Genomic DNA, 21,763 nt, shown 5'->3' with positions numbered 1-21,763 from the left:
AATCTTTCATCAGACAAATTAATTATAATAACGTGATGATATGTAGGTTTCTTTATAAACAGGATGTCGGAGCCTAATCTCGCTTGATAACTCTGGATCCTCGATTCTATAATTAAAAAAATATTTTTAGGATTATATTCATTTTCATATTTAAATCTTGCTAAAATATATAAAAGAAAAATTAAAATTTTTAAAATTAAAGAATAAAAAATTAAGCATAGCTAAATGAAATACGAAACATGTATTAAAAAAGTAGTCATTCATTCATTCCTTATAAAATAATAACACTGCTGCCAATATATTTGTTTTTCTTATATTGATTGATAATGTATAGATAATTTTTGGCAAAAAAAAAATGTGCATAGATAAATTGAATTGGATATTTCTTCAATCGTTTATTGTATATAAAACCGCATGACTCTTTCGCTAAAAGGGAAAATTAAATGATAAATATCGAGAGTAGCTGGTTATATGGGGAAAATTCCAAGTTACACGTTTCGCGAAGGAAAGTTAGCAATTTGCTGTGTGGAAATCATCTCAGAATTGTTTGTTCATTCTGCAACCAACGGCCATAGGCGATTCATATTCGACCTTTTTTCTTAATGTTTTTGAGGTAATAGATTGGGCCCAAACTATTTGGGCTGTTCTGGTCACTTGGGTCTCATGGAACTCCCCAGGACCTACTCAGGTTTGGACCTCTATCCACCATAAACTACTAGTCCATAACCGAAAAGCTAATCCTTAACGCTATGTTTGGCTCGACGGAGGGAAGGGGAGGGGAGGGATTTAATCAAAGGAAGGGGAGGGGAGGAAAGGGGAGGGTAGCTACAAAGAGAAGGGGGAGGGGAGGGGAGGGATTTCAATGATCTCCTGTTTGGATTGATTGGAGGGGAAGGGAGGGAGCAATTTTAATAATACCTTATTTTGTTCTAATAAAAAATTGACTACTTTAGCCTCATAAAATTTAAATTAATTTTCTCACTTTTTATTTTGTTAAGATATAACTATATATATAATACAATTCACTAATTTTGATTTACAAGATACAGTCACACACTTATAGAATATCAAGACAAAAACTCACAAGTGATAGATTTCAATCAGAGAAAAGACCTTAAAGGTGAAAGAAAATACCAACGGCCTCTTAGAATTAGAAGAAGAGAAAAAAAGTTTACAAATGCTTACTAATTTTGGAGATAATTATCTTAATAACCTCTTATTAGATGCTCAAAAAAACTCTCTTATGTAGAAATGTTTATGACTGATTAGAAGTTAACAAATCAAAAGGGCATATAAGGAATTAAAATATCATCTCTCGTCTCCCCTCCAAAAAACCCCACTTTTGGAGGGGAGGCTAGAAGGGAAGGGGAGGGGAGAAAAACCCTTCCCCTCTTTAAAAAACATCTTAACCAAACGAGGGGAGGGGATTCTAAAAAATTATACCAGCCAAACAAGGGGAGGGGAGCAACTTCCCTCCCCTCCCCTCCGAAAACCCCGTACCAAACATAGCGTAAGGCAATTTCCCAATCCCCGCACGCAGCAGCAGCATAGACACTAGAAAATTTTAAAGATAATGCCAATATATATTTTTGGATATACATATAGCTGAGACACATTTTCTTGCACGGTAATCAAGTAGAGATAGCTGGGACCATAACAATTTAATATAACACCCCGAAACTAGTTTTGGTGGTCATCAATAATGAGTACCCTAAACTCATCAGATTTAGACCGTCTATTTTTTATTTGAACGATCCATATTTGAAGTTTTTAATTAATTATTTTTAAATAGAAAAAATTATTTTTTTTGAAAGAATAATAGTTAAGAGATTATCACTATTTTAGATTCTATACATATTAAAATAATTATTTTAAATAAATAATAATAAATAAAAACTGGTTCCCCGGTCCCCGGGGATGGAAGTCTCAATAATCTTGAGGCGATTTGTTGTTTCTGAGGCTGATCTTAATGGGTAATCCATGTTTCGGCACAGGAAAAGGACCATACTCTATACCATCATCGTCTCCTGCGACTTCCCACCTGAATCATCAACCATTTAAAAAAAAAAAAAAAAAAAAGATATTGAGTACAAACAAAATTGTCCATCGTACATTCCAAAACAAAAAACGCGTAAAATTGTGTCATATGTTTGCCCTGCGGGCTGTTCGTAGCCGATGCATGGGAGGTGGATCACGTTCAAAATCAACACCTTTGATCACGACAATGTAAATTCATGCCCAGTCAAACTTGTTTGCCTGAAGCCTGACCGCTGTAATGTCGCGCAGCTGTGGAGATGGGAGAAAATACATGGCATCCTTTTGCAAAATACTTTCCAGTTTGCGTATGCAATACAGAAACCGCACAGATGTGTGTTCACTACACATCAGTAAGAAGGACCACTACTTCCAAACTATCACCATTATCATTGGCCGGTCAATTTTCGCATGGTCAAAATTAAGCCAATATACAGAGACTCTAGAGTACGTATGGTATTTAGTCAAATGAACCCTGTGGGAAAGAGATCGCAATTTTGGTAGAAAATGACGACCCACATCCAAAATGGAATCCTAATCATTTTTAGCAGAGGGACAACAGATAATCCAATTACGGGTGGGCTCAAATTAAAAGAGGGAGGAGATGGAAAATACTTATAAGAAACGGTGAGATGGTGAAGGAGGACGAGCACTTCAAGCTTAGCCATCTCGCTGCCAGGACATGAGTGCAGTCCATGTCCAAACGGCATGTACGTGTTTGGTCTGGGCGCCACCTGCACGCATATTTAATATATTTTGAAAACCCATAATTATTCAATTAGTTTCTGCCCCTAATACCCTCCTTGCTGATGAGCATAAATCAAAAAGAAGGAAGATAAAAATTATATTGAGGGTCTCTCGCTCTATATATATGCATGCATGTGCCACCTCGAATCTGGAAGGATCGAACTTGTCGGGTTCGGGGAAGAAATCAGAGCAGTGATGGATGCTTCGGAAGAGGGGAAGCACCTTCCAACCTTTGGGAATGGAGTAACCTTCCAGCTCGACGTCTTGCACAGCTTCTCTGAATGTGAACGACAATATGCTTGCACATCTCATTGTTTCTTGGATTACCTGCACCCAATTCAATAATAATCTATTCTCACATTATATAAATGTAACTAATTAATCAAGATGAAGAAGATTATAATAATGAAGATTAATCTTTTTTCTTTCTGGGCAAGACACAACCAATTTGAATGATGTTACCCGGCCAGAGAAGGGCATTTGCCTAGTATCATCCCACGTAAGCCCAGTACGATTTTCTGCAATTAGTTTATCCTTTATTCCGTGCTGTTCCTTCTGAAATGGAAAAGGAAACAAACATAAAATCGTCACATATATAAGGATGAAGAGAAGAATTGAAAGAGAGGGAAAAACATTACGATGACATCTTGGAGGATTTGGACATTGTCGTGCAAGTACTTGAGAACCCAAGTGAGAGCACTAGCGGTGGTATCATAAGCAGCAAAGATTACGCCTATGAGGTTATCAGCAATCTGAGAATCGGTGATGAGGCAGCTCTTCTTCTGAGCTCTAGCTTTCAGTAGAACTCCCAGTAAACCCCCTCCGTAATTCTTGCTTTCCATTCTTCTCTGCATCACTCTCCTTAAAGTTTCGTTTAGGACCCTCCTCGCCTTCACATATAGAAATAGAATTAGTCACATTTTTTCGAATGGATAGAATTAGCCACATTAAAAATGAATACACGTCACGCAATCACATGACTTGTTCTGAAATATTAATAGCTAGATAATCTCGTCGTTGGTTTATTTAACTTTTTTTTTTTTTCCCAGTCCCTTGAAACAGATGCGTTATGCCGTTGCGGTAAAGCACAAAAATTAATCGGTGGCGAACAGTTAAGAAAGAAGCTTGAAATTTATTACCCGCATAGACGTTCGGTAGGAAAATCCTGGAAGATTCAAAGGATAAGAGTTATAGCCCTTCTCCAGACGCAGATAGAGGCATTTGATTTGCTCCATTTCCATCTACTCCTTCTCACCGAATGCAGAAATGACAGCCACCTCGAAAGCATACTTAAAAAACAAAGGCATTAATCAAATCAAGACGTAGAAAGGTTCTGGGGATACAAACATGCATGTTATTTGTCAATATCCTCACGCCCCACACACATGAACCTACCCTCTTCATCTCTTGTAAGGTGTTGATGGTTGATGAGAACATGAATCTTTGTATTTTAGTTACTACTAGGTTATTGGGCCTATGAGGCCGAGGCCCATTTTAGGCGAACTTGAATGCTGGATACATTTCTTATGTGCCGAGCTTCAGTTGCAGATATAAATAGACGGGCCTTCGTCTTTGTAATTGATTTGGATCTAATATAGAAATAAACCAGTGCTTTCTGGGTCATATACATGTGTCTTCATGGTATCTAGAGCTTGGTTGCACAGATCCACTTCCACTCAGTGAAACAAGACGGCGTCGTTCTGCTTAACCCAGGGACCCTTGCCATGAATGCTGAGATATTTCGACCTGGTTCTGCAATTGCGTTGCGGTGAACCCAAGAAAAGGTGAAGACGCGTCGCGAAATCTGGTAAGGAGACGGTGAAATCCGTCGCATCTCTTTCAAGAACGGAGGTGATCTGAGCGAATTTGGACCAAGAACGCAGCCATGGCAGAATCGAGACAATCCACCGAATCCGCAGCGGCTGCTTTGAGCTTCACACATCCGCTCTACCTTCACCCGTCAGATACCCAGGGGATGACCATCATATCTCAGGTCCTTACCGGCAGCGAAAATTACACGGTGTGGAGCCGTGCTATGCGAATAGCATTGAGAGGCAAGCAAAAGTTGGGTCTTATAGATGGGTCTTGCGCCAAAGAGAAGCAGGAGGAATGCATGAAGGACCAGTGGGAGCGTTGCAACGCTGTGGTCCTGTCGTGGATCTTGAATTCAATTTCGAAAGAATTAGCCAATGGGATCGTTTTCTTTCAAGATGCGCATTCAGTTTGGATAGACCTTAAAGAGCGATTTGACAAGGTAACAGGCTCTCGAATTTTTTCCATTCATCGTGAAATCTCCTCTCTGCGACAGGGCTCCTTATCGGTGTCCGGTTATTATACGAAATTGAAGGAGCTCTGGGAAGAGCAATCATTCTTGGTCCCAATTCCGGCATGCAAATGTGAGACCTCTAGAGTATACGCTGATATGATACAACAACAAAAACTTCTGCAATTTTTAATGGGGTTGAACGATACATACAGCCAGGCCAGAAGCCAAATCTTATTAATGCATCCTCTACCAACTGTTAATCAAACTTACGCGATGATCTGCGAAGATGAGGCCCAGAAGATGATTGCTGGTTCGAATCTCAGTGCCCCCACAGAAGGTATTGCGATGGTGGCACAAGGAAGAGGTAGAGGAAGAGGAAGGGGGAGAGGAGGAACCCCTGTCGAGTGCTCACATTGTCATAGGAAAGGACATGTGAAGGAGAACTGTTATCAAATAATTGGATATCCACCAGAATTTAAGGGAAATAGAATGAAATCAGCCAAGGAAGACAAGGTAAATCAAGCTGGGGTGGAAACCAGTGCTGAGAAAGAGTTGCACACACATTCTGCCAACACCGTCACCACATCATTAACAGCTGAACAATATGAACGTCTCCTGGAACTTCTAAAGAAGGATGCAGAGACCTCTGCCCATGCCTTAACCGGTACAGGTTTGGCTGAACCCTTTACTCCCTATGTTAGATGGGTCATAGATTCTGGTGCTACCACTCATTTAGTTAGTAACTTAAAATATTTGGATAGTTACATAGAATATAAAGGGCCCACTAGAACAATTAAGATACCAAATGGTGACAGAGTAATGGCAACTCACATAGGAAGTATTAGATTTACTAATGACTTCTATTTGGATGACGTTTTATATGCTCCCCAATTACAGTTCAATTTGATTTCTGTACCTAAGGTCACTAGCGAACTCCACTGCATGGTAGCATTCTTCCCTAATCATTGTTTTGTGCAGGGCCTTCAGGGTGGCAAGATGAAGGCGACTGGTAGACTCATTAGTGGACTGTACATCTTGAATTGCAATCTGAAACATGAAGAGATCAATATAGCTAATGATAGGAATAAGTCATGTAATACCATTGATGTTTGGTTGTTGCATAGGAGGCTAGGACATGCCCCATTATCTGTTTTGAAACAATTGAGCTTTGTACATGACAAGAATATTACAATGAGAAGTGACTGTGAAATTTGTGCACAATCCAAACAAACTAAGCTTCCTTTTTCTCCTAGCTGTATTAAATCAAAATCATGTTTTGAGTTGCTGCACATGGATGTATGGGGACCCTACCGAACACCCACACACCATGGTTATCATTATTTTCTTACTATTGTTGATGATCTCTCAAGAGCCACTTGGGTATTTCTCATGAAGCATAAAAATGAAACCGTAACACACATAAAGGGTTTTCTGGCATATGTTTCAAATCAGTTTTCTGCTAGTGTAAAGAGGGTGAGAAGTGATAATGGTACTGAATTCACTAATCATGACTTAAAGAATTATTTTAGGGAGAAAGGTATAATACATGAAACTAGTTGTCCCTATACTCCTGAACAGAATGGAATTGTGGAAAGAAAACATAGGACCTTGATGCAAATATCAAGGAGTTTAATGATACAGTCAAATGTACCCACTAAGTTTTGGGGGGAATGTGTTAAGATGGCAGCATATTTGGTTAACAGAATACCATCTAGAATTCTAGGATACAAAACCCCATATGAGATTGTTTTTGGTGAATTGCCCGATTATGCTTCCTTAAGAATTTTTGGTTCTTTAGCTTTTGCTACAGATCTTAATACCTGTGATAAATTGAAGCCCAGATCCATACCATGTATCTTTTTGGGATATCCCAGTAATCAAAAGGGATATATCCTTTATGATATTAAAGAAAAGAAAATATTTACTAGTAGACATGTGACCTTCATGGAAAACAAGTTCCCTTATAAAGACAGCATGGGTAAGGATCAAGGGGGAGTGAGCTATAATCTAAAGGATATATTTTATTTTGATTTTGATTCTGATTCTGACAATTTAGCTAATGGTGACTTTGTTGAGCAAACAGGAAATTTTGATCATGATGGCAGTGATCAACAACCTTTAGCCAATAATCCTTATACAGGTAATGCAGAATTTTCACCTCCAGTACAACAGCAATCTATACGGCCCAGTAGAGAAAGGAGGGCTCCAATATGGGCTAAAGACTATGTATGCAGTCTGATTACATCTGATTTGATGGGTTCTCATGGTAAGAAAGCGAACTGCAAATACCCCATAGAGAATTATATCAACTATGGTAGTATTTCTCCTGAACACATGCATTATCTTTGCTCTATTGATTCTGTTTCTGAACCGAATTCTTATCATGAGGCTGTTACTGACATCAATTGGGTTAAGGCCATGAAACAAGAAGTGGATGCCCTTCAAAACAACAAAACTTGGGATATAGTGCCTCTTCCAAAGGGGAAGAAGACAATAGGTTGCAAATGGATTTTCAAAATTAAATATAATCCTGATGGGAAGATTGAAAAATATAAAGCTAGGTTAGTGGCTAAAGGATACACCCAAAAGGAAGGAATAGACTATCATGAAACTTTTTCACCAGTAGTTAAAATGATCACAGTGAGACTTGTTCTTAAACTGGCTGCAGTGAACAATTGGAATATTTATCAGATGGATGTTAATAATGCCTTTTTGCAGGGAGATTTAAAGGAGGAAGTTTATATGGACCTGCCCCAAGGTTTTAAGAGCAAAGGGGAAGGAATGGTCTGTAGATTGAAAAAATCACTGTATGGGCTTAAACAAGCTTCTAGACAGTGGAACAGTAAGCTAACTTCTGCTTTAATTAGTGCTGGATATTGGCAAAGTAAACACGATTACTCTATGTTCACAAAAAGGCATGTTGATGGACTTGTTTTGATTTTGGTTTATGTTGATGATCTTCTTATTACTGGAAATTCTGAGCATGGAATGAAAGAATTGAAAAGTTTTTTACATAGTCATTTCAAAATTAAAGATTTAGGGACTATGAAATATTTCTTGGGAATTGAATTAGCCAGATCTAAGAAAGGTATAGTGCTAACCCAAAGAAAATATTTGTTAGACCTCTTGGCTGATGCAGGCATGAGTGGTTGTAAACCACTTTCAGTACCAATGCCACAAAGTCTGAGATTAAGGGCTTATGAAAGTGGGAGAGACAGGAAAGAAGATCTTTTAAAGGACCCAGAACGATATCGAAGATTGGTAGGTCGACTAATATATTTGACTACAACTAGGCCTGACATCTCTTTTTCGGTGCAGACATTAAGTCAATACATGCACACTCCCACAAAAGCTCATATGGCTGCAGCGCTTGGGGTTGTCAGATATCTGAAAGGAACTCCCGGATTTGGGATATTGCTGAGTGCCGAAGGAGATCTGAAACTACGGTGTTACTGTGATGCTGATTGGGGGAGTTGTCCTACCACAAGGAGGTCTGTGACAGGTTACCTCTTGAAGCTTGGAGAGTCAGTGGTCATGTGGAAGACAAAGAAACAGCCCACGGTTTCCAGATCATCAGCTGAGGCAGAGTATAGAGCTTTAGGATCTGCTGTATCAGAAATAGTTTGGGTGGTCGGCTTGTTTAAAGACTTGGGGATCAAAAATCTAGAACCTGTTGATGTACATTGTGATAGTAAAGCAGCTATTTACATTGCAGGGAACCCAGTATTTCATGAGCGAACGAAGCACATCGAAATTGATTGTCATTTCGTCCGGGAGAAGCTACAACAAGGGATGATTAGTCTGCAACATGTCCGTTCTACCAAGCAGGAAGCTGACCTTCTTACTAAATCTGTAGGAGTAGAGATATTGCACAAAATGTTGCCCAAGTTGGGTGCTATAGATATTTTCCGCCCTCCAACTTGAGGGGGAGTGATGAGAACATGAATCTTTGTATTTTAGTTACTAGGTTATTGGGCCTATGAGGCCGAGGCCCATTTTAGGCGAACTTGAATGCTGGATACATTTCTTATGTGCCGAGCTTCAGTTGCAGATATAAATAGACGGGCCTTCGTCTTTGTAATTGATTTGGATCTAATATAGAAATAAACCAGTGCTTTCTGGGTCATATACATGTGTCTTCAATGGTGTTGTTTGTCCAGGTAGGAAGGAGGGAGAGGAGAATCCGCTCGATCTGGGGTACAGTGTATTTAATAGCAGATGGTAAAAATGAGGCCTGGACAAAATTCCTAAGCATGGAGTGATGGGCACCTTGCTGAAAGAACACAGCCTCGGGACCTATCAGTCTCTCTTTGCTCGTCGGATATGTGGGCTTGAACAGATGTGCTTCGCTCACCAACACCCGTTTCACTGTCTCTGACCTCGACACCATGACGCAGGGACATCCCAGGATATGTGTCTTGAAGATATCCCCATACCTGCGTGTTCGGAATAGCTAACGTAAAACTTAACACTGACGCTGGTAAAAAAAGCTTGACAATAAATAAAAGACTGCATATAACATGCACGACAGAAAACAACGGGGGTATAACTGGGTGTACCGTTTCTGGCGGTTGGAGAAGAAGGAATTTGGATCTCGAGAATAGAGCCTGAGGGTCTCGCCAACGTAGGGCCAACCCATGGAACCAAGGGGTAAGCGACTGGGCTTGAGGGAACGCAGGTACTGGAAGAGAACACGCTCGAGTAACAAGATGGAGAACAAGATGATGATGAAGTGAAGGAAGATAGAGAGAGACATGGGCGGAGAAAGAGAAATTAAAGTGATGGGAGAGTAGACGTTATGGAGGGTGCTTGTACTTGGTACGCCTGAGGAGGATTCTCATTTATAGTGAGAGTCGCAGGATGAAGATTTGGCTTTCTTCGGGAGTAATGACAAGTGTTTTTTGTTTTGTTTTGTTTTGAACTGACCACTTATTGTCGTGTACTCGTGTTTTTAATTTGAATGGTCACGCAAGTTCGTTTAATATATAATTTATATATTTGATAACAGATTATAATAATAAATAACTTAAAGCACTGGAGAAATAAATGAGCGTTTCTAATTTAGTAGGAAGGGGTAAGTGATGAAAGGGGATTAGTCGCTTTACGTAAGAGTAGGGGATGAGCTCTTAAACATGAGACTCATTTTATAATATAATTATAAACTATGTAATAAAATAAGTTTTATATTTAAAAACAGAAGAATATTAAATAAGTAAAAAGGGAAATGATAGAAATGGAAATGTGAAAGAGGAGAGAGGCGTAGAGATAAATGGGATGCCCTATCCCGATCTTGAAACCATACAGGACACAGGATAGAAATCCCGTCCTATCTCTATTTACTGGGATGGGTTTGTTTCAATCCTGCCATGAACAGTCCTCATTTAAAGTTGCCGAGTAACGAAATAAGGCAACATGCACGCCTTGCTCCCCATCAGCTCACTCACGAGCGTTGTCCTTCCTTCCTTCCTTCCTTCCTCCACCCCTCGCCTTCTGGGTTGCACATAGATAAATATGATTTCGAGCAAACGTGCCCTGCAAAATTCATTTTGATAACAAAAAAAAAATTTATTCTACCTCTGGTATTTACTAAAGAATTAGTTTTATTTTTATTTTGGTCATGAATATAAAACCCTAATACACTTTGTCTGTTGTGTTTATCTTCTTTTTTTTTCTAAAGTAATCCTTATAATAATGATAGTTTTAGTTAAGATCCTTGTAGTAATACTAGTTTTAATTAATACACTTGATTAGTAAAGATATTTTAGGAAATACAACACTTATTTATTATAAAGAACTAAGTTACTCCCTCCGTTCCTTATTATAAGAGACATTTGATGCTTATGGCATGTTCCTATATATAAGAGACACTTAAAAGTTGTCTCTAATTTTTTGTGTTGATTTCCTATTTTACCCATATTTATTGTTTCCAACTCACACTCTCTCTCCTTCCCACTTCTCTTTCTTTGAATAATTTGCCATTGTTCTCTCTCATGCTCTCTCTCCTTATTAATGAGGGTCTTTTTGGAAAAAAAAATTATATCTTTTACACATTGATTGTTCTTAACTAATTTTAACTGTTTTTTTTATCAACGTAATTCGGTTATTCGTCTCTTATAATAAGGAACGGAGGGAGTAACTAATTTTCTTAATCTTTTTAAATTAGTCAACTAGCTTTTATATTAAGAATTGAAAGTAGTACAAGTTTTGCAAATCTAACAAGTTCAATCACAGCAATTTACAGATTAGATTTATAACAAAAGTTCCATATTTTATTACCGTGATTTTTTTGGGCTTTTTATAGCTGATCTTTTCAGAATTTACAAACATTTCATAATTTACGATTAATTTGTATTAAATCGATAGATTTTTATTCTTGAGTTCTCGAGATTTATAATACCTTCACATGTTATAATTAATTTGCAATCGATCTCCTGGCTAAATTTGATAACTAAACTTCTAGTAATTATAATTGAGCTTTGCTCTAACCACGCAAGCATTCCACCATTCTTTTTTTTTTTTAAAAAAAAAAGAAGCATACATAGGCAGTCTCTGCCAGTCTCTATAATTCAATAATTCGTGGTTGTGTGGTATTAATGTATTACGTTATTATCTCATGATGCTTATTTGTTATTCTCTCATGTCTCGAAAAACATGAAATGCAAGGACCCTCTTCAAATATCAATAACAATCAAGGATTTTGGAATTTTAAAAACTCTTGTCCTAATAATTATTTTTTATTTTATTCAAAACCGAAAACATAGAAGAGGAGCATTAAAAATATCTAAAATATCTATTAAAATGAAAAGCGAATAGCATTAAAAACGTTAAAAAAAGGTGGATGAGATTAGCACTGAAAAAATTAATTAAAAAGATAATTCCAGGAATGATCATGATTGTTTTCTCAAATGTCAAAATTTCAGCGTGTTTAAACTGTAATTAATATTCTCTGGACGGGGTCATTGAATCCTGTGATCCTCGCTCAAGAATCAAGACTAGGTTTCTTGTTGGCCTTCATTTCAGGCCTTGTATGCCCATCTCTCTTCTTTTTTTATCCTTGTTAAAACATATTTATTTTTTTATTAGAGGTAATCCTATTCGAGACACTGTCGGGTACTATCAGGCACTAAATTTAGGTACATCTCCCAATAAAAATTCGAACCTTAATTCGTCATGTGAGGGATTAGTTTTTTTTGTTAGACCCAGCTTTTATTGGTTTATGTCCACCTCTTTTAATGCGTTTATCCCCATTCCTCGTCCTATTAGGCCCACTTTATTTTAAGGTTAAGTGGACAATAATGGACACAGCCGACATTAGATTCTCATCCCGGGGATCTTGCAAGGTCCGCTGACTGGCCCTTTTTCAATTTTTTTCTTTGTTTTTATGAGGGCCCTTGCTATAATTCGGGTGGGGCGTTCTACAGTAGGAAATATTACCATGTTTGTTAACACAATTATTTATAATAAATAAAATAGCTAAAATTATAATTTGTAGAATGTTTAACGTGTGAGGTCAAAAGATTATTTTTAAAGAACCAATAAATATGAGAAATAAAATGAATTAAAATCTTATATTTATAACTAAATTGATATCAAACTAATTCTTATATTAAAGATTAAAAAAAAACAATTACCGGTTAAAAAATTGTAAATAATGTGACTTACTTTGTAAGCATGTCACAGTACATTTAGCGGCCAAACACTCGAGCGATATTGACCCGCATCGTCCCAATGAGATCATTCTCGAATTTTTACTTCTTTTACTCAACATGCTGGCGGGTCGTACATTGTAGGAAGAGTGAGTGGGCCCTATGTTTCCCAGGTTTTGCCGCCAGCCAATGCGGTGGGTCCCTGCCCTTCGTATCCAAAGCGACGTTATGGGCTCCACATACCCCACCCACGCCTTTTCTCTGCATTCTACAACAATCAGCAGTGATGATCAGACAAATAGGTCTCGCTAACTTATTTAGGGGTGTTTGGATACCTTGAGAAAGTGTTTCTTAAAAGCATTTTTTTTACAATTGAGATAAACTCTTTCATATATTTACTTCGTAGACTGTAAAATTACTTCTGAAATTATGGTTTGGTTTCCATCCAAACACTCCCTTAATGTAAATGTTCCATCCTTACCTTTCCATTAACAAACTAAGCCACACTAAACTAAAATTATGTTTTTATTTGCCAATAAATAGACCTTCTCTCTTAAACTGGAATATCCTTCCATAGGTGTAGATTTAACTGTTTTTTTTTTTTTTAATGTTTAGATAAGCGATGGATGAAACCAAACCGTAGTTTGGAAAAGTGATTCTGGAGAATAGATTCTGGGGAGAATAGATTTTGTAAAAAAGTGATTCTGAGAAGTGAGAGTGTTTGGATAGTTGTTATCAGAAGCACTTTTTATATATACAAATTACTTAAAAAAAGACATAAGTTAATATGATAATTACAGAAAAAATAGATTTTATGATATATTTTAATTTGAAAAAATAAAATTGTTAATAATATATTTTTTACCAACATAATTAATAATACATAAGATAATATAATTAATAAATAATTAATGTGTATATATATTTATAAAATATAAGATTAAATATGTTTATCAAAAAATATGTTTATAAAAAATAACAAAATACATATCATATAGGCTCTCACACTCTCCTTTTTTTTCTCCAAAAGCAAAAATTTTTTGTTTTTTCCAAAACCATGGTTTTGGAATCAAAACGATGGTTTTGATTTTTAGAGGGGGTGTTTGGGTGATTGACACCCGGGTTTGGAGTGTCACCCAAACACACCTAAGTCAAGTCACAGACTACTCCAGCGTTCTGATGCCGCGAGGCCTATTTGGCGCCTAGCGGTGAATAGCTAATCAGCGCCAATTTTGAAAATTGGAACTGGAAGGGGGCGGGGGGCCACATCCACGTGACGTGTCCACGTAGACCGAAGCTGAAGGCGGAGGCGCCACGTGCACGGGAAGAGTTGAGTAGGTGTCACTTTCCCAGCCACAGAATGGGACGAAGGCCTCGCGTCTTCCGGAAGAAGCCACTCACACGTACTGCGATTCGCTCTCCTGTGCCTGTTCCAATTTGAAAATGAGAAAAAGGCCTTAAAAAGGGCTTCGTGATCACTGACCTTACACATGGTCACCTGCCAGCCAAGTCTTCTTCCCCTTTTCTATATATACCCCGCCTTCTTCCCCCGGTTTCTATTTATTTTACTTCCACCTTTTTTTAGGGTAGAGATGGAGGTGATGATGATGAGCACTGGCGGAGGCGATGAGGAGGAGAACGGTGGCTGTTCAACGCCGGAGAGGTGGGAGTGCAAGATACCGCAGAGGCTGGTGCCTCCGCCACCGCCAAGGAAGAAACCGCTTTCAACGGGGAGGGAAAGAGAGCCACCCAAGAATGGGTATTTCAAGCCCCCTGATCTGGAGGAGTTCTTCTACGCAAGGCGGCAGGCCTGTGTTTAATTAGAGCCTGGCTCCATTTTGGCGTTGCTGACACTGCTACAGTTTGGGCGGCCTTCATTTTGGTGCCTTTGCTTTGCAAGCAAGGCAATCAGAGGCGTACGTGTGCTGTGTTGCTGCTTTTCTCTGGATAAGCTATTTTGGGTGGGATAGTCTTGTACTAAGCTAGGAATATATAACGTACTTCCTTGTTAATTTGCAGTCTGTAAAGTTTGGTGTCAACTGTGAATCCATCACACGTGCTGAACGATCCAACCGTCGTCCCTCTTTTTAATTCCTTTCGCTTTCCCTCGCTTTGCAGGAGAAGCGTGTGTAAGAAACGAAGAACATTTTCACTGAAAGACTTCTCATATTAACCCTTGTGAAAGAAATAAGCACTCAAATCGCTGCCACCTATTTGATTTATCCTTGTCACAATTTCCTTTAATCTTTATGAATTCCGTCACCGCAGAATGCTGATTATAGAGGGATGAATGAACTGGGCTTTTTCTTTGACGGAACTTTTGCCGTACTTTTAGACTGTTCGTACAGATTAATTTACATTTTGAAAAATTATTAAATTTAATCCAACAATCTGGATTCATGTCTAATTGCAGTGGCTGCAGTGGAGAAAAGTCACGAATTCCCTAAGGAAGGACGGAGTAGTCATGTTCGGGTGGGGAAATGAACACTTCATTGTAGGAATACATTTTTTTGGTTTCATGTATTTGTAGGGAAGAGATGGATTGGGCCAGGAGGCAGTTTGGTTCACTTATCACAGCCGGCCTGCTTACTCTCATCTCAATTTAAGTTCCTTCCTACGCGCTTTTTATTTTCGGTCCGGTTCGTATATAACCATACGTTGTCTCCGGGCTAACTATGTTTTTATGGTGAGCCCTACTCTGCATGTGTGTGTTCAACAAAATAATGGTATTTGAGATGATTTGTTTAATGTAAAATTTTAGAGTAGCTCTTGTAAATACAAAAAATTATGCCATAGAAATTACTTCTAATTAAACGTAAATAATACTTAAATGTAACTTAAAAACGATTGTATATAAAGAATTGCATGTTTTTTTAACAGTGATAAACTTTATATCTTATATAATTTTTCATGTTAACCAAAGAGATGAGTAAAAACGTCACAAAATCCGGCATATAAGGGGGTATTAATGAGTGCGCAATTATGCAGCTCATTGAATGCTGTAACATTCGACTAGAGGAATAAGATATGAAAACTTAAAAGGGTGATGAGCCGGCAGTATATAAAGGCCAGGTTTTCAATTATGAATCTTTATTTAGAGTTCAAAGATAATAGGTAAAAGGGAGAATTCAATAGCCCGAAGAGTGCGCAGAACGGGTGAAATGACTCAAATGAGTCGCATGCGCGGGATACTTATCATCATGAATAAACAAGGAAATCAAACATTAATGTAATTAAACGCTGCCCACGGACACTTAACAAAGAAACGAATGATTTTTTCTGCAATATTTATTATAGTGTGTGTACGTATGTGTGTTTTGGGGGAGGGGGTTGTTTGAAAAGAAGCATACTCTTAGACGTGTATTGTAAAGACAGAAGAGTAATAGTATTTCATATTTTAAATTCACTCGATGTAACTTGAATTCATCTTGTTACACAAGACATTGTCTTCACAGCAGACCAAATGAGAGTAATCATGCGTACGATAGCTAATAAAGAATATGCTTGAGAGATGATAATAGATAACGCGCACCAATTAAAACCGCTAACCAAATAGTTCATGTTGACTAGCTGAGTCATATTATTGATTAAACAATGAAAACAACGACCGGAAAGCAGAGAAATCGATTTGATTAAGGAGCTTTATGAGGCGTCTCGAGCTTTACGTGTCAGCCCCGCACAACGTTCAATTTCGATTGGTTCCACCGGATAAGATTGTCATATAAAATTGCAAGTTGAATAATGAACCTCGCAAAAATTAGCACATTTTCCCAGCAAGCCAAACTCTTATGTATATGCAATAACACGCACGGATGGTCATCTAATTATTCTCGTACCCCATGAAAAATGGGGGAAAACTATAAACAGTTCTTTGCACGATACTGCAAGAAATGATTCCTTTCGTACTGTAAACTTCTGCTATTTTTGGTGCATTTTTGTTATATATCTATCGACATAAAAAATTATTTATAAGATGATTGACAACATTAAATGATCCAAGATGATCGAAGGAGGGGAAAGATAGATAAAGTGTGCTGAACATGGTAAGGGCGAGGCTCACATACTCATCATTACAAGTGTCGAATTTTCAGGGTTCTAACGACAGCATCAAAAGAAGGGAAGCCCTTGGGCGTCTCAGGAGTCACTGCCTCATGCGGGTATATATGTGTGTCCTCTGCTTCTTGGGGATGCTGTGCGATCACCAACCAAATTAATGATTTCCACTGTCTCCATTTAAAAGCTTATTTCCACCCCCTTCATTCATCATATCCCCTCGGATCCAGGAGTCTTGCTGCTCTGATATATCCTGAAGTCCATATTATCCTTCCTACACACACACACCCCACATATATTCAACTCATCACACACACACACACACACACACACATGAAGATCCTCCTATAGCCTCCAGCCAGTATGTGCAGGTGCAGCATCAGCAAGATTCACATACACGCACGAGGGCTTCGAGGATGATGAGCTTACAAATATGCCACCCTACAAGTCTTCGTTGGTATGGGAATCTTGATGATGCTGCATCGGCGTATACATGACTCTCTCTTTTTCCCCCAAGCAACCCAAACACATACGCTTCCCCAAATTCTAGGTAAATTGACATGTCTTCATACTTGTTATTCTATCCATCATGTTCTTAATTAGTTTTACCTATGCATATATGTATGATTAATTTTTATAACATGTTTATATATATATGTCATGTAATGTCTGTCATGCTTGTTTGCAAGTATATAGCTAGGGGGCGTGGACGCTGAAAAGCCAAGAATTCATCAAGATTTACATTGGAAAACTACAAAAAGCAGGTATACTTTGGATGATCTCTTTCATCTCTATAGGACACATACTATCGAACTTCTCTTTTTTTCATATGAACTGATCGATTCATCGAGGTGTGCTCGTCTCTAAAAACTTAATTCTGGATGTATCGCTCATAATCTGATATGGCATGAATCTTAATTAAGATACCTGCATGGGATATTACTAAGAATGTTAATGCCCAAATATTCTAAGAACTCGTTGTGTCCTAGATAAAGGCAAGAAAAAGTACCTAAAAAAAAGTTAACAAGTTGTTAGCTGGCGCTGGAAAACTTATCCTAGCCTTTTTGTTTCAAGAAAATTTTTGGCCCAATAGCTAGTTTAGTAAAGAGAAAAGCCATTTTTTTTTATTGGGTCTTCATGTCAGAAAGATATATATGGCCCTTTTGTTTAATTCCCCCCCCCCCCCAAATTTTGGCTGGGAGTAAGGGGAAATAAGTCAATAACTATAAGGGTGGCTGCTGGTAGGAAACTTTCTTACTTCGAAGTTCCCTCCAACTCTCCCTTACTCCCCACAGTTAAATTCTTTTTTTTTTTTTTCAAACCGTAAACAAAGTGACCCCTAATGTCTTTTAATTAACTCAGTTGGAGAGAAACACATGAAGAGAGACTGAAAAGTCGGAAGGAACACCCACAAGGTTTCTCTATGAGTGGACAATGAACGAGCATGAGACATGTTATTAAGGACTTAAAGAGGATGGGCAGTGTGCGCGTGAGGACATATAGAGAGACAGACGAGACACGCACACACTGGAAAATTTGGACAGCATACCGTGGTTATGTTATGTGGCATGCATTCTTAACGAAGCTGATGCAAGATTATCTGTTAAATTAAATTAAATAGATAGCCTTTGATGAGTATTGTGTTGGAATAACTTTCCGAATTTAAAATAATGTCAGGTAAGGAGAAATGTACAGCGTGTGTCTTTGATAGATCTAACCTGTAGTGTCAATTCTCTTTCACAGTTAATTGAGCAGACAATATATCATATGGCTGACAAAAACCATTTCAATTTGCATGCATATCGTGCCTATAATTGTGGCTTTTCTGCAAAAGTAGCCATCAGGCGTTCCATCAACAAGTGTTTTGGTTTGTTATATGTATTTTCGTATGTTACTTCTGCTTGATCGATGTTTAATGACGGAAATGGGGGGGGGGGGGGATGCTATGCAGTGCCATGTGTGGGGCTATCAACCTGATAATGTCTGACTCGATCAAGCATGTTTTGATTGCACCACTAACTTCCATGCATTCATCTCACAGCTGGGGTCACACAGATTATATATGTTACGTTGCTTTCATCTTTCATTTCACATTTATAAGCCTGTTTACTACAAAATGTTGCTCATATTCATCATTAGCTTGGAATTTTTTTTGACCGCTCATAATTGACATCTCCTTGTGAAAAAACACGCCTGTTTTCAAATCATTAGATTCCTCCTCGACATTAATTTCGCTCATCCTTTCCTTCCCTTCCCTTTTTCTGATCTGGCCTTTTCATTACCCCTCACTCAAAGACAAGAAAAAGAGAAAAAGAAACGACCCAACAAGATATTAAACCGCATGCTGCGATTTCAATATTGATAATACCATAATAAATTGATTAATTCCTTCACATGCTGAGTCATTGTATAATGCAGGACTCTCCGGTAATAATAAACTATTAAATTCAGGTTGGAACATTTGAAATTTGAATTGATACCCTCACTATTCTAACATCAGTTCCAGAATTTGTAGCCTGGCTGGGGATTTTCTATTATTGGTCCGTAGAAAATGGGGAACCCGTATCTACATTTGCAGCACCAAACAAACAAAACCTCAGAGGTATATTTAAAACAGTGGAAGGGAAAGACAGTCAAAGGTAGTAAAAGGGGAAAAAAGGAAAAGGAGAAAAAGATGCTTTAGCACCGAATCAGTGGAGATGAAGCAGGAGTACAATTATCGGCCACTTGCTGATTAATTATTCATTGATCTAAAGAATGCTTTGACAATGAGAATCACAGAGAGGGAAGAAAGATTATTAAAGGGAACAGCAAATAATGGTCCAGAAATTACTTATATTTTTCTTTTTGGGACAGACAGTCAAAGGTAGTCGTATTTCAAACGCTGTTTTAATTGACCATGGATCAAGGATATGTCAGGGGTCTCCTTCATCTGAATTAGATAGAACTAAGACACAATCCATTGTACAGAGCTCTAGCCTGGGAGGGTCGCAACTCTTTCTTTGACCATAGTGCTAGTGAGATGTAGTTTTACAGCTTTTTATTTTCTCTCGGCTGGGGGTTGTATCATATTCTTTCCACAATCAGACTGTTTCACCTCTAATCTCTTAAAAATTATAGAGTGTTAACTAAATATTTAGAAATAAATATCAAAAATGGAAAGTCGGCCTACTTTTATACTTTATCTTTTGACTGATATGTGCACAATGGTTAAAAAATACTATCTGGTAAAATGGGTGGAGGGAGTAGAAAACAGTACAAATGATCAAAGAAGGGTAATAAAAATGTGGGGAGAGTGTGGACACAAAATGCGCCACCCTTCACATGTCTACTGTACATCCATCCACAAAGAAGTGGTTCTTATCCAAGGCCACTCAATAATACTTCTGGATCCTTGTCCAGGAAAATCAGATTATTGCGCTGTGACCTACTTGGATTACCTTAATCTTGTGCAATTAAGTACTATGATTCTTAATGTTCGCGGCAGTGGGCTTCCTCTATAATAATTACTCCTACATGCCTTTCCTTTTACTGTTGGTTGTTTCTATCAACATATAATCCATTCGCTCAGAAACCAGAATATTAATTAACGTGGAAAAGTTTAGAGCGCTGCTTGGCCTTTGTAACCGACATTGTTAGGTTTTTGGTACTTGTGCCTAATCCCACATAAATTATTCTTCCCTAACCTATATACAGGAGTTGGTTAAACCGTACATGTGATTTCTTTGCTCTGTTTTTTTTTTTTTCCTTCTTGGGAATATTTTTGGTACTACTTTGATTATGCATATAACAAACTTGAGAGCTAGCATGAAGAAATAATTTATTCTTTATGATATATTTGACCAATCTCAGAAACACTTTCTTAAAATGATAAATATGAACCCAGTTAACGTATAAGTTAATTCCATAACATTTGAAAAAAAATGATTTTATGCCTGGACCAACGTGAAAACTGAACATGTACAGGTATTGATGCACAAGCATGCGATATTTAATGACAACTATTTTATGGTATTTATTTTTACGAGAACCAGTAAACGTTGCATTTCGCCGACATTAATATACACGTAGGTTCATCAACTCTGCGAGACTAAGTTTTAGGGCTAAGTACACTATATTAATATGTTGCACAATTTGATACAGTATATCTCCCCTGAAAAATGTACCAGTAAGGATTAATTAATAATGATAGCTCACTGAACCGTTATATATATACAACTCCGATCCGTCCAAGCAGATGCAACTTTCTTTGCTCTCTCATCTCATCTGGCTAAGTGGGCGTTATATATATAGCTGTTGATAACTGTGAGCTTGTGTATTTGGGATGGAAGAGAAGTGGAAGGCATCAAAGAAGGTGGAATCAGATTCGAGCAGCCATGGGTGCAACAACCCAACCTCAAAATCTCCTCTCCTCAGGAGCTTATCGTGCAAGAGTTCATCTTCCTCCTCTTCCAACAGCAATCTTCCCAGGAGCCACTCACAGAAGAACCCTTCAATCGGCCGCAAGTACAGCAATTTAGCTAAGGAACACAAAGCCAGATTTTACATTATGAGACGTTGTGTCGCCATGTTAGTTTGCTGGCACAAGCACCGTGATTCTTGAGGGAATTTAAAAGCCCTGCCTTTTTTCATAGATCCCTCGCTTACATGTTTAACTTTTCAACATCTGATCTACAAGGGGTCCATTCTTCTTTCCTTTCTTTCAACATTTCTAGATATATAGCTTCAATTGTAATTACGAATATTAATTGATGTGAGTTATGGGATTTACATTTATGTTAGCTGGACTCCACTTCTAACCTTAATTTATGCTCATATTATCAACAACGTCAAAACCTTTGTTTTGCTTTTGGTTGGGGATCCTCAAAGAAGTCTTTTTTCCGCCAAACTCGTCTCTGTTTCTCCTGGCTCGCGCTCTCTATCTTTTCTCTATGCGTGTGTAATGATGGTCCTTGCTTTTTTTATCCTAATTTAATGGTAGCAAAACTAGTTCATTGAATAAAGGATGATTATCAGT

The 21,763-nt window shown here is 38.0% G+C and overlaps 1 protein-coding gene and 1 pseudogene across 1 annotated transcript; one reads left to right on the top strand and one right to left on the bottom strand.

Annotated features, from left to right (window-relative positions):
• Positions 1-1,926: 1,926 nt before the first annotated feature.
• LOC114762417 (abscisic acid 8'-hydroxylase 2-like) lies at positions 1,927-9,701 on the bottom strand (annotated as a pseudogene).
• Positions 9,702-21,060: 11,359 nt separating this feature from the next.
• On the top strand, positions 21,061-21,349 carry LOC114762375 (uncharacterized). Its single transcript, XM_028951849.1, has one exon. It carries the CDS (start codon positions 21,071-21,073, stop codon positions 21,347-21,349), a length of 279 nt encoding a protein of 92 aa, XP_028807682.1. The 5' UTR covers positions 21,061-21,070.
• Positions 21,350-21,763: the final 414 nt, after the last annotated feature.

The sequence above is a fragment of the Neltuma alba genome, unplaced genomic scaffold, assembly GCF_004799145.2.
Source record: "Neltuma alba isolate B1F8T4 unplaced genomic scaffold, ASM479914v2 tig00001735_pilon, whole genome shotgun sequence".
In the NCBI taxonomy this organism is placed as follows: Eukaryota; Viridiplantae; Streptophyta; class Magnoliopsida; order Fabales; family Fabaceae; genus Neltuma; species Neltuma alba.
The sequence above is the reverse complement of the archived record's forward strand: the minus strand, read 5'-3'. Positions and strand labels throughout refer to the sequence as shown.

Excerpts from the sequence above, each read along its gene's own strand:
- LOC114762375 (XM_028951849.1), top strand. The coding sequence starts at position 21,071 with ATGGAAGAGAAGTGGAAGGCATCAAAGAAGGTGGAATCAGATTCGAGC.